At 40.7% G+C, this 13,897-nt stretch overlaps 2 protein-coding genes across 5 annotated transcripts in view; one reads left to right on the top strand and one right to left on the bottom strand.

Moving 5' to 3' along the window:
- Positions 1–3,542, top strand: part of ST3GAL6 (ST3 beta-galactoside alpha-2,3-sialyltransferase 6) — an 80,025-nt gene extending 76,483 nt beyond the window's left edge. For 3 of the 4 annotated variants that reach the window (XM_082625049.1, XM_082625048.1, XM_082625050.1), the window contains 3 exons: positions 1,003–2,129; positions 2,579–3,083; positions 3,424–3,539. In XM_082625049.1, the coding sequence (XP_082481175.1) occupies positions 1,003–1,089 (87 nt within the window). In that variant the 3' untranslated portion in view covers positions 1,090–2,129; positions 2,579–3,083; positions 3,424–3,539. Of the gene's footprint in view, positions 1–1,002; positions 2,130–2,578; positions 3,084–3,423 lie in introns of all 4 variants that reach the window. The other variant, XM_082625047.1, reaches the window with a different exon arrangement.
- The window catches only part of DCBLD2 (discoidin, CUB and LCCL domain containing 2), a 97,034-nt gene continuing 86,347 nt past the window's right edge, over positions 3,211–13,897 (bottom strand). Inside the window, exons 13-16 of the mRNA XM_082625046.1 lie at positions 13,642–13,735; positions 9,839–9,888; positions 7,777–7,914; positions 3,211–7,070 (exon numbers count right to left, since the gene is read on the bottom strand). Coding sequence (XP_082481172.1) covers positions 6,601–7,070; positions 7,777–7,914; positions 9,839–9,888; positions 13,642–13,735 — 752 coding nt within the window. The 3' untranslated portion in view covers positions 3,211–6,600. The remainder of the gene's footprint in view (positions 7,071–7,776; positions 7,915–9,838; positions 9,889–13,641; positions 13,736–13,897) is intronic.

The following is a 13,897-nucleotide window of genomic DNA, read 5'->3' as shown; positions in this document are numbered from 1 at the left end:
TCTTTTATCTTTAGAGTTGGAAAACTATATTCTCCTTTTTCACCCTGTCATTTTACTGAGGGAACAGGTTTTGAGGGGATGATGGCTTGATAAGGGTTTACAGAGATAGCACGTGCTGAAATTAGGACTCAGGTCCAGAGTTCTTACTATAGCAGCAGTTCCCAATCTGTTGGCCTCAGACCCTTGGGAGAAACTCATCAAACCTATATAAGGACCAAGCCTTACCCTAGATACTGTATCATATTTGCACTATTTGAATATATAGAAACCTGCTGTTTGAGATATTTCAAATTCACCTAAAAGCATGGCCATAATCACAACGAATTATTTTCATGTAGTTTTTCAGTTAAGTCGATGAGAAGGTCCATAATATTTTAACCTCATGAAAGAATCTTCATGGTCAGAAAAGTTGTAAACCTTTATACTAGATCATTCTTCTCTTGAATGGGGATTAATGGTGGTGGATTTGATCCTTAAGATTTTGACTTTAATTGATTAAATGGGAAGGAATTTCCTATTTTCCTAATTATAACTTAGATTAGTGGCACAGTGATAGGATTGAAATGTTACCTGTACATTTAAAATATTGAACTGTGAATGATTTGCTGTTAAGTATATGGATATATATCCCATGACATGAAACCAGTCCCCTTAAATCTTCATCCCTAAATACTATATAAGCTGAAAAAGTGGTATTATTCAGGTTAGAGCTTAACACTTTCAAATTCTGGTTTCTAGATTTATACCATAATTCAGTAGACTAGAAGATGATGTGAGGGAGCCTCTTATGTGATGGTTTAAGTGGGAAGAGTGGGCTTTAGGGAAAGCTCTGGCGCAAGAATGAGCAATGAAAAAGAAATGAGAAAGATAAGTTAAAAGTCCATGCCACTTGTTACTTGAGTTTTTAATTAAGCTTTTTAGATACAGCATATTCCGTTGCTGCTGTTGTTAACATCTTGAGATTGGGATAGATGGTGATTTTATTTTATTTTTCTTCTTTAGAATGCATATCACAATGTGACTGCAGAGCAGCTCTTTTTGAAGGACATTATAGAAAAAAACTTTGTAATCGACTTGACTCAAGATTGACCCTACAGACTCAGAAGATGATGCTAACAGTATTAGTTTTATTTTTACACTGCAATTTTTAGTTTATTTTTAAATATGTTGGATGTACTTGTCAAGAAATTAAGTCTGTTGCTGCCTGGTGCTTCATAACCACCAGCTTAATTTCTGTGAATATATTTAATTTATGGAAACCACGACATGGTAAGATATCAGGGAGAGTGAATTTTTCATTGCATTGTTTTAAAAATAAGCTAGTTTTCTGAGGTGTTTTTAAGTATCTTTTTATAGTTACTTCATCTTAGACTTTTGAAGGGATGTGACTTCCTAATAAGTAAGGGGATTTAGTTTACCACAGCAGATTTTGAATGTAACATGACATTTTGAGAGGTTTATCTGCCTCCTGTAAATTGGTGGGGAGCTGGCATGCAGCGGTGCCTTGAATGTGGCATACTGGAACCACTTCAGGCCTCTGTATCTCCCTCTCTGGATGATTGATTGGTTCCTTTTTGTTCTACCTAAGGAACCTGACTGGAATCTTAAACCAGACCCTAAGCATGGATGATTAGGGAAATCTAAGATCATACTGGCTTAATTAAGCATTTTTTTCCTACAGTTAAGTTAAACCATGATTATGATGAGTAGTTTGGTAGAATGAAGATTTTTTTAAGTCGAAAGAAATAGGATAAATATGAAACTCTGGATAAGTAAATAACCAAAGAAAGAATGCGATTCCTAAAGTCTGGTGACTGCATTATTTTAAAGAAATAAAGTTTATACAAAGAAGCTGAACTAGGCAAGCTCAAGAGGGGGAAAATTCTTAAAACATCTTTTTGCCTGGTTTAATTTATTCATTAAAATTTCCAAGTTTATTGGAGGTCAATTAGGAAAGACATGAATGAGTAAACCTTTAAGAAGAGTCAAGCTTTTTCTGGATTTAAGTGGCATTTTCATGAAAAACCAGTTGTCCACATGATGAAATCGCATCTTCAAATGGAAAGCTTACCTAGGGTGCACCAGAGAAGAGTGCTGTGGGATGCAAACAAGCCAGCTGGACAAAAGTGGTGAGCTAGTCGTCTCCCTTTCCATTTTCATGTCTGACTATAACCAAAGGCTATGGGGAGGGAGGGGGACAAGGGGTGAAGAGAACAGTGGAGGTTATAAGGCTGGAATCAAAAGCTGTCAGAAGAGGTAGGAGTGGAAAGAATTGGCATCTTTTGAACAATAATTATCACTGGGAGACAGTGATAATTATCACTAACTAGCCTGCATCTCTAAAGAGAGTGTATAACTATTAGATCAGAAACAGAAATGACTGACATACTTGAAAGTGGTGTAAGGGGGACAAAACTAGTAGCGGATTTAACCCAGACCTAGACAATAAATATGGACTCTGTTGTGTTAATCCCAGCATATGTTTGCACCGTACCAGTCTTGTTTGATTTTTCTGATAACTTCTTTGAGGCGCAAAAGGCACAGCTGTTCAATGTGATCTTTCCCTCATACCACACAGCCATAGGCTGCAGCTGGGCTGCTGAAGCTGAGTTTGCTGTAAAGTAATTCGGGCTTCAGAAAGGATGGCGCTGGCTACAGAAAAAGTCAATGTCAAAAACCAACGGTAGGGACTTCCCTGGTGGTGCAGTGCGTAAGAATCCACCTGCCAATGCAGGCAACATGGGTTCGAGCCCTGGTCCGGGAAGGATCCCACAAGACGCAGAGCAACTAGGCCCATGTGCCACAACTACTGAGCCTGCGCTCTAGAGCCTGTGAGCCACAACTACTGAGCCTGCGCACCACAACTACTGAAGCCCACGCGCCTAGAGTCCATGCTCTGCAACAAGAGAAGCCACTGCAGTGAGAAGCCCGCACACCACGTCCAAGAGTAGCCCCCGCTCACCGCAACTAGAGAAAGACCCTGCGCAGCAACGAAGACCTAATGCAGCCAAAAATAAATAAATGAATTTATATTAAAAAAAAAAAACCAAAATCCCCCACGGGTGGCATTTTCAAATGTTACTGTAAGTACTATAATATTGGCCATAAAAAATCTGATCTTACAATTGAGGGATCTGGCATTTTGCATGGTATGAGAAGGGTTACAAACCTCAAGGTTGTTTTATTTAAGCAAAAAACAAATAAAACCTGAACAAGACATATATACAATTTATTAAAAACACACGAACACATTAAAATCTCACTATTTATACAATCTAAATTCTAGCAACATATACAAATACTGAGTGACTACAGTACATGCCGAGGTAAGAAAAGTACATTCTGGGAGAATATCACTGACACTCAAGCCATTTTTATTTCCAATACGTATTTCAATACATGTTTTGTTTCTACCTTTCCCAGTGCCAAAAAAAGAAGAGGAGGAGATGAGAAGAAACTAGTCACAAGTTGGATTAAATGAGAACTGGTGCCACAGTTGACCTAAAAGTATCCAACTCTTCCTTAGATTTTGCAGTTTAGGGACTTCAAGTTCAGAACTGAAAGGCAGAGCCAGTAGGTAAAAAAAATTTTTTTTTTTAATAAGCAGAGCTTCATTGATTTCTCTTAAGAGGGGCTGAAAAGCTTTTATTGTCCCACCTAATCTATTCATTCTTTCGAATTGTATTATCTGACATGGTGTTTCTGTAACCCTCTTGCTCTCCAGGTAACAATGTGGAGCCCAGGGAAAGAAGTTCAAGCTTTATCACATTCCATAGAATTATGGCCACATTCATATTTAAACGAGCTCATTTTCTGCTCCCTCCAGTGTGGGGGTGGGGGGGAGGGGGGAGGGGACGTGTATACGTAACATCCTAATTTCAGTTACTGTATAAATCCTCTGCTCGAACCATTTCAACAGCGAATAAACCCATTGTTCAATACAAAGTGCAAACAGTGAAACGTGAACTTAAATAACTGGGCTAGACCCTGCATATGCAATAGGATCTATTTAGATTTACAGCTTTCAATAAAATATAAATCAGCATTCACAATATCTTCCCTTTAACTGTGCCGGTTCCCAAGATCAAGTAACAGCGAAGCCAGTGTAATTTTATGAAACCTTAAGGGCCACATTTCCTGCACCACTGTCTGATTCTACTTTTATAACTGCATTAACAGGAAAGAATTTAATCCAATAAGCCACAGTGAGTTAAGTCTTTTACATGTTTCAAGCAAAGAATAAAAATTCCAAGGGAATTTTGTAAAAAATGGTTACTTTCACATTTTCAGTTGTTACTTGATTGTCTCCAAAGCTGTATATATAGCAGACATAGTAACATTAGAAAAAAAAAAAACCAAAACAAAACTCTAATGTGAAAACATACGAATTAAAAGAAAAAGTACAAACCAGTACAACCCTTTGTATCAGGCTCAGCTCTTCATTTGGAAAGTAAAATATATAATAGTAGTAAAAACTAGGTATTTTATAAAAATTATTGGTAGTTCAAAAACAGCACAGTGGCAATATATGAATCAAGTCTTAAAACATGCACTATTTAAGAAAACATTTGCTTCTCAAGAAAAAAGTTATATGGGAAAACAATCAGGTACACACAAACAAAAATAGCAAGCATCTTTGGAAAAATGAAATAGTTACTGAAATCACTTCTCTTAAAGCTTCAAACAGGCATATGATTTGAGAAAAAGTATATTTTTGTATACTAAGGACGAATAAAAAAATAAAGCAATTGGTTTACTCTCTTCCCACCTGAAAGGGGATGACTGCATTAATACATGTGCTTCACACATTCATAGGTTTTAATAAAAGTTCAACATCTGTGCTTTTTGTTTCAAATATTTTGAAACAAAATGTGTATTGGTTTTTCAGTGAATAAAATTATGCCTCAAAAGTCTGTTGGAAAAAGGAAAAGCCACTGAAAATAAGACCAACAAAATCATACAACTAGAAGGTAGGGAGGCTGTAGAAATAGGCAGTTCTGTTTTGAAGCAACGTTTTACAATACTGATAGACTCACGGAAGCAAGCAAAATGAACAAATTTAGCATATTCTGCCATCATCTGGTGGCACAGGCTAGAAGAAACGACTAGAACCTGATGGGGAAGTATATTTCAATATTAAGTCTGCAAACTAAGGGTTATATTGATTGATAGAAGAGGGGAGGCCAAGTTTATATATTTTAATCATATGGTCAGCTTCCATATCATCTTACCAGTCTGAAGACTTTTAAAGATGGTTTCTACACTAACGCTAATAAACTGCACGTGGTTTCTATTTCAGTCATTTAAACTAGTTCTGGGCAAATGGTGACAAAGAAGTTGCCCAGAGGTATCAAAAACAAGACAGGAATTTTCCCTTGCTAGGATGCTGAAACATTTGTTCCCTAGGTATGATATAAAGGACTGCACCCCCTACCACATAGATGGCATAATCACACAGAGCTGAAGAATACATGCTGGGTTTACATTTCTTATAGTAGTTTACTGTGGAAAACAAGTATTTCTTTATTCGACTAAAAACAACAAATTACCTTGAGATTCAAAGAATAACCTGTATACATAAAACCAAAGAGGACAAATTCGGCAACTTTTTTTGGCGGCGGGGGGTGGTAATTTATATGACTCCCACGGAGTCATGATTTTGCCTTTTACCGTGATAACTATACGTGGGTATTGTTTAGTGTTCACTTTTAGAAACCCTCAACTTTTCACAACTCTCCTGGGAAAAATTCCATTGCAAGTAAAGTTCGGGGCGGAGAATCTCCTTTACAGCTTTTTTAATTTGTAAAGTTGTTCCTGTTTTCACATGGAAACATTAGGGGATCTGAAATAATGAGGTTGATAAAGCAAGCATCACCCACTGAAAAAACTCAAGCATTTACAAACACAAGAATGGGGCTGGCCACCAAGGGCCCCAGGTGGAACAAGCAGGGATGAGGCCAAGTTATGTACTATGAAATGTTAAAAGCTCGTTAAGAGTGTCAGAAAGTGAAAAATCACTCTGCTCGCTACAGGTCAGTTTCCCAGCTATAGCTCTTCCTAAGGAAAGATGGATAAGTATATATGACTGCAATCAAAACAAGGATTATGTCACTATTTTTTTAAAAAAATTCAGAAAGCAATATAGGAATAGAAGAGGAAGAAGTCATGATAGTACCCACCTTTCACAAAGAGCAGAATTTCAAGCCATCAGACATTTTATAACAGTACCATGCGTTATTGCCAGAAAGGCTTACAGAGCCATCTCGAGTTCATCAATGTAACTGCAGCATTGGTAATAAATACTCTCAGTGATTTTTAATTTCTTTGAAGTGCATAGTAGGGAGCTTTTTCTGTATAAAATAGTGTTTTACAGTAGTAACAAACAGGATATTTGAAATTTAATAGGCAAGCAGTAACTGCTACAGTAACACTTTTAAAGCAAGATGGCAAGATTAGTAGTTTCCTGTACCTCGGTCATCACATTTCCCCCAACCACGTCCGTGACAGATATGTAATACGTTCTATATATTACTACCACTAATACAATTTTAAAAAGGCCATGTGCTTTAAAATGATGCTTTGTAAAAGGCAGCATCACCTTCAAAGGGTTTCTTTAGAAACACCACACTCGCCAGCCCTCCCTGCTCCTGATACCCCCTGTGCGCTCTGTGGCACCTGGTACACCAACTCGTCTGGGGCACTTGGAGCTGGCTTACCACCTTTCGGCGTATCATACTGGGCCTGGGCTGACGAGCAGCTGTCAGTCCTGGAGAGAAGAGTGTTGTATGTTCCCACCGGAGGGGGAGGTTGGTTCCCTGCAGCTTTGAAAGTGGACGCTGAGGGCAGGCCAACCGAAGCTGTGGGGTGCCCGGACATTTCCATGACGATTGGGGTTGCGTACTCGGGCCCAGTAACCGGGAGTGGTTCAGCATAGGCATGATAGACTTCCTGCACAGGGGAGCTGTAAGGGTCTAGGTCAGCATAGCCTGCTTCTTTGCCTTCCTCTGGTTTAAAGGTAGATCTCTGATGGAGTGTGCCAACAATTCCTCCCACAAGTGGCTGTGCATACTCTGTGGGTATCGCAAAACACAGACAACAGAAAAGTGATCTCATTAAGGCAGGAATCCTATAATTCAGGGTGGCAGCTGCAGGCTTGCACCGAAAACAAACACCTCTTTATGGCACTTTTGTTACGGATCACTGATGGATCTTCCCGCAAAAACTAACTTCAAAATGAAAACTAAAGACGTTACCCTATATCTCATGGTAATAAGTCAATGTGCCAGAAAGCTTCATTCATGGAAGTCTGCATAAAGAGTGTATATGTTTTTCAGATTTATAGACAGTACTTCATTGGAAAATAAATATTCCATTATTGAAATAATATTTGTCTTGGAAAATAATTTCATAGATTTTTTTTTCTTTTTCAAATATTAGGAAATGTTTAAAATATATTCTAGGTTAATAGGATAAATACTGTGAGGCCACTGTGTCTTTCCTGCTCTCCTTTTAAAACCCCCAAACGCCCAATAAAACCAAACGAAATTTCAGGTAAGCAGACAAAATGCCCAGAGTTTTTAGAAATGAGTACCCCAATTTTATGGGTAGAACATCTAAGACACAGAAATGACTCTCAAGGTCTTTTTAAAAAGTGGTTCTATATTTGGAAACTAGCTCATCTCCTATACATGAAACAGATAAAGGGTACTGCAAATCTCACAGCACTTTACGGTGAGCGCGGCAGCTTCTCCTTCCCATGGTGGCTGCACCAGTTACCTGCAGAGTCAGCCTGCAGCACCGTGGTGACTTCTCTAGGACTCAAGTGATTCACTTCACTACTGCTGTAGCGAACTGGGGTTTCCTCGTGCTCCACTGATTTGGTAGGAAGAAACTGCTTCATTCCTTTCCACCAACCTTCATTGTGATTGTAAGCAAAAGAGACCATTACATAGAAAGCTATGTTTGAAATGATAACAGTATATGAAGGGAGAAATCCTGTTGCATTTAAGCCATTTCTATAACAAATATTTATACAAACCAGCCTTTGTGTTCAAGGTTTTTTGGTTTCTTTGGTGGTTGTTCTGGTGGTAAAATACACACAACATAAAATTTCCTATCTTAACGATTTTTTTTGGCCGCGCTGCACGGCTTGCCGGATCTCAGTTCCCTGACCGGGGATGGAATGGGGGCCACAGCAGTGAAAGCCTGGAGTCCTAACCACTAGGCCACCGGGGAACACCCTGAACCATTTTCAATTGAACAGCTCAGTGTTATTAAACACATATTCACATTGTTGTGCAACCCTCCCCACCGTCCATCTCCAGAACTTTCTTCATCTTGTGAAACTGAAATTCCATACCTAGTAAACCGTAACTCCTGATTCTTCCCCTCAGCCCCTGGCAAGCACCACTCTACTTTCTGTCTTTATAATTTTGAGTACTCTAAGTACCTCGTATGAATGGAATCATATGCTATTTTTCTTTTTGCGACTGGCTTATTTCATTTAGCATAATCACCTCAAGGTTCATCCACGATGTAGTATATATTGCAGAATTTCCTTCCTTTTTAAGGTTTAATATTTTATTTTATGTGTATAACCACATTTTGCTTATCCATTTATTGGTGGATAGACACCCGGATTGCTTCCATGTTTTAACTGTTCTGAATAACGCTGCTATGAACATGGATGTAAAAATATCTTTCAAGACTCTGCTTTCAATGCTTTGGGGTATATACCTAGAAGTGGAATTGCTGGTTCATATGGTAATTCTATTTTTAATTTTTTGAGGAACTGACAAAAAATTCTGTTTTCCACAGAAGCTGTACCATTTTACATTCCCACCAATGTGCACAAGGGCTCCAGTTTCTCCACATTCTTGCCAACACTTGCTGTTTTCTGTTTCTTCCTATTCTCTATTTTGTTCCTCTCTTCTCTAATCTTTATTATTTCCTTCTTCCCTATAGCTTTGGGTTTAGTTTGTTCTTCTTTTTCTAGTTCCTTAAGTTGTTCAAACTTATTTTTTGCTTTGATAAGACTATCCAGTGCAAAGCAGAACATGGTAGAAATCTCTATCAAAAGCATATACTGAAGCAAATCACTGCTATTATAGTGCAGCCAGATATAGTTTGTTATAGCAGTGGTCTTTAATAAGTTTTAATAAGCTTAAAAAATTCTAAGATCAACCCTGCGAGGGGCGGGAGGATGACGGTGAGAAGTAGCAGCCCAAGACCTACCCCCATCACTGCTCTTTTCTACCCTCGTCACAGTGAATTCTTTTGACCCCTAACAGTCATTCAGTGGTGAGACTGGGAAGTGGGAGACACGCCCGCAGAAGGCCCCTGGTGTCACCTGCAGCAACCTGCCACCTGCCACAGAGAGTAGGAATTCAGAAGATGACAACTCATGGCAGAGACAGCAGATTTCACTGACTCGTAAAACGCTGAACTCCACTGCGGTAAATATCCACAGCAGAGTGACACACACATACACACACACTGTGTCACCAGGACTGCAATCCTCTGCTTCTTACCTAGTGTTCACACACACCACACAGAAAGCTGGTCTCCTCAAGACCGATACATGGGACAAACCAGACTAGTTTTCCAAAAGGAAAAGAACAGAGCATGTGTTATAAGAAATTCTTACTTCCTATTTCATTACTTACAGACTAGAGATTTTACAGAAAAGTAAAAATGATCAGAACAGAAGAGGAATGCCATTTTTCTAACAGTGCTAGGGAGTTTACGTGGGCCTGAAAATGGCTTTCCTCTTTCACTGCTGCCAGCTGGAGGGCAGGGGCTTCCCTCTGATGGAAAGAGATGTAAAGCCACAAATTACCTGCCCGGTCCCAGTAAGGTAAGTCATAGGTGCCTTCAGCTTTTTTCTTCCTGGAAAAATACAGAAAAAAAAAAAAAGTTAGCAAATAGAGTGAATTCACTAGTAAGAAAGCTCTGAAGCTGCAGGATAAATACCAAAGTTAATAATTAGTCAAGAGTACACATTTCTACTTGCTGATTTCCCTGGGAGACCTCTTTCACTTGACTTTTGAAGTTGCCACTGCTGAGGCTCATGAATTCTGGACTCTCAATAAATATTAAACAACTATCTCCTGAGACAGTTATCTTGTTACCCAACTATTTTCCACTCAAATGGATAAAGGGATAAAAAAAAAAAAAAAAAGACTAAGTCTGTAGATAAAAACCCTGAATCAAATCAAAGACCCAACCCTGACACGTGGATTATTATGGGGAAATCATGTTAGGTTTGTTTTGGTTTCAAATACAAATTTCACAAATCAGTCAATTCACAAAGTTCACAGGACACAACAAGAACAACAAAACCCCCATATTTTCTTCTGCACTGTTACTTTTTTTTTTTCAACTTACTGCTTTTTTTCTACAGTCCTTTGCCCCTGAGAAGTTTAAAGTGTCACACACCCTTAACTGCATAGACCTGATTCCTCCACCCTGCGCAAGATAAGCCAACGCTGTCACTAACAGTGAGGGGACCGAGGGCCACGTGTGCAACGAGGAAGGTTCCTCCCCGGCCTGCTCCTCAGAATTCTGACACATCCTCCCCTGGGGAAACTGTCCCTCCCCAACGTTAAGAATTGCTATCTACCGTGAGCCTTTTAAAAAGAAAAAAACCAAGCACACGAAAGGACGTTTTCTGATGTACACCTAATTAAAATAATGCTCTGCAAGCTAAAGGGAAAGAAGTTGTTCTAGTGTTGTCAACGAGGAAAAGAGGGTTATGTGACTCGCTGAAGGTCCCAAACGGGGCTTTCTCAAAGAGCCCAAGCTATGTGCTTTTCCTACTTCGAAACATTCTTCTCTAGTATAAGACTATGTTTTTATTATTGATACTAAAAGCTCCCTCATTTTAAAGTCTGGCTGTGTTTAAAATATAATACTTCATTATTTCAAAGTAAGGTATAGTGTAAAATTTGTGGACGAGATGGTAGGTGCTGAAGCTGTCCAAGGGTTGTACTATAAAGGATTTCATAGTCTTGATCTCCAGTGACAAAGCTGCAGGTGATTTATTCATCACATGTGAAGTACTTAGAACAGTGCCCGGCATGGGTTACGGATTCAGTAACTTGCAGCTGTTTTTATTATTACTTTTCTCCTGGCTGTTTTCCATAAGCCCCTTAACGGCACTTCCTCTTTACTCCTTGTCACAAAGCCAGTGGTCAGCAATTTCATCCACGACGTTTGTAGAAGTAACCTCAATCCTGCAGCTCAGACCTTTTGTCCTGAACAGGCTCGTGTTCCATCTTGCCTCTTGGGGGCCTGAATGTCCAGAGTCCTTTCAACGCCATCCCCAACGGATCTCAGGACTCGCCTCCTGCCTCTCAACAGCTCTAATCCCCTGTCCTCACCCCCACGCCCTGGGGCTTTAACCGCAGAGGGTTAGACTGGAACTGCTGATTGATCAGAGGCTGCAGCGGCTAACAGTACGGGCTCTGGAGCCTGGACCAAATCTTCAGCCTGCCGTGTGCTGACCAGGTGACCTCGGACAAGTTACCTGTGCTCTCTCAGTCTCACTTGCCTCTTCTATAAAATGGGATTTATAAGTCACCTGCTTCACAGGTTGTTTTAAGGATTAAATGAGTTAAAACGTGTAAGGCATTTAGAAAAACGTGTGAAACCAGCATTTCGTTTTATTTTCTAGGAAACTGCCGTTGCTGCTCTTCTCACCACTACTACTGTTGCTGTCCGGTTCCCTGACAGCATCGTGAACTTTCCTTCCTGGACTCTCCCAGAGCCCTGTTCCCTCCTCCCCCGCCTCGTGCCCTCATGCTAAGTTGTCAATTCTGCACAGACAGCCCCCCAACACCAGGAATCCGGGACCCACGCCTCCTCCAGCTTCCTTCCACCCGTGGAACAAACTGTGGTTGGTACGGTTATGATTCCCACTCATCTTGGGTGAAACTTAAGAGGATTTAAGCTATTTAAGACATGTTACGTAGTTCAAAATGGAGTCCCAGTGGCCAACACGAACTTGCCTATACGTTGTTTTGAAACATCCACTGTAGGACGGCCAGTGTCCTCGAATGATAAACTGAGGATATGGCTTTAGACAAGAAGTTTGATGGCCCATGTACGGCACGGGAACAGACAGCAGCTGAAGGAGTCCGGACTCCTCCCCTGGGGTAACAGTTACTCCTTAAGAGGAGACCACTGAACAGAGTGACCTGGAGGATCTTGGCTGGAGGCCCCCATGCCGCTGAGGGCTGCTCCGGTGGAGGCCCCGCTGGAGCCGGGGTGCCTTCCCGCTCCCACTTGTCATGTGCTGCTGGTGCTGCTGAGATGCCTCCTTCAAGGCTTCCCCTTGGAGTGGTTCGTTTACACCCTCATCCCCCGCCCCCCCCCACTTTGCCTAACCTGTGCTGTGCGCTAATTATGTGTAGTAAACCAAGTGAGTCGTGAGTTGAATACTGGCTACCGTTTTATCTCCAATCCCGTGATTCCTACCTGCCCTTACTACTGGGCCCTGCAACAAACAGGTTCCATGGTGGAAGGTTTTCTGCAAAGTATCCTCTCCCATTCACAGACTCTGGGGTTCACCACTGGACTCCCAGCACACGGCTCAATACTTGGCAGGGAGTAGGAGGCTCAAATATCTGTTGATGGCTAGACAAATGAAGTCCCTCCAAAGCTGTCAGTCACCAAATCTGTCCCTCCTACTCTGTTACCTCTACTCATGACATCTCTACCAGTCAACTGCACAAGCCAGAAACGTGAGAGAAACTTAGATCCTCCTCCTTCCTTAGCAAGTAGCCAGTCAAGCCCCCCACTGATGCCTCTGGGAAACCTCTCCCCCTCCATGTCTCTCCCTTTCCTAGAATTGCTGTGTCATATTCCTGTGTGGCCTTAATAGTTTCCTAACTCATCTCCCTGCCTCTTCTAGTCTCTCTCTCTTCAATCCACCCTCCTGCCACCATTTTCCTACAACCATCTGATAATATCACCTGTCCGCTGAACCCTGCTCAATGATTTCCCCATCTAGAAAGTCCTTCCTGCTCCAGGCCCAGGCTGCATTTCTATGGGTCTCCTAGTGCTCCCGCACGCCAAGCCCCTGTGGCATGGCTCACTGTTCTGCCTACATTCCACAACTCTTTGCCTTCCTGCAAGCCATCCCATCCATCTGGGCCATTCTCTCTTCTTCTATCTAGCCAAATCTAATCCTTCCTTTAAGGCAAACCATGCCAAATTTGAGGAGCACTCTTTTCTGAAAAAAAGGTTTCAGGTAACTCTCACGGTTCTTACATCTGTGTTCCCCAGCACTTCATATACAACTCATCATGCCAAAGTATAGTGGTCAACCCTGCTAAACAATCTGGAGATAATAACTGTGTCTCATTCTTTCAAAGTGCTACTAAGTATCTATTATATCTTACTGATGTGTGTAACCCATTGTATAATACAAAATTTGATATAATAAAGGTACTCAGTAACTGATTATGGAATTGAACTTACTCATTTTTTACAGGAATAAAGGAGAACTGTATATATTTTTATTCTAATGACTATCTTAACTCTCCCTCTCAAAAAAGTTCATCTTCTATATTTAGTTTCTATTTCACATTTGGAAACATCCCCTCTAGGACCAGTTAGGTGAACTAGTTTTGTACGAACCTGTTTCTCCAATGCCAAGCACACACTAGTATGAGAATGAGAGTGGTAAGGACCATGACCAGCACAGGGACAAGGACGGCGGCCAAGGCTACATCTGAAAAACAAAAACAAACAAACAAAAACACACATTAATACCAAAGGCAGAAATCATTAAGGAGAAGAGTACAGATTAACCATATCACCATTCAAAGCTTTTCTATCTCAAAAAAATACCATACACATAATTTATGCAACGAGAGTGGGCATGAGTGGTAAT

The sequence above is a fragment of the Mesoplodon mirus genome, assembly GCF_964341445.2.
Source record: "Mesoplodon mirus genome assembly, chromosome: 6".
Taxonomy (NCBI): Eukaryota; Metazoa; Chordata; class Mammalia; order Artiodactyla; family Ziphiidae; genus Mesoplodon; species Mesoplodon mirus.
Note: the sequence above shows the minus strand (reverse complement) of the source record. Positions and strands in the feature narration are given on the sequence as shown.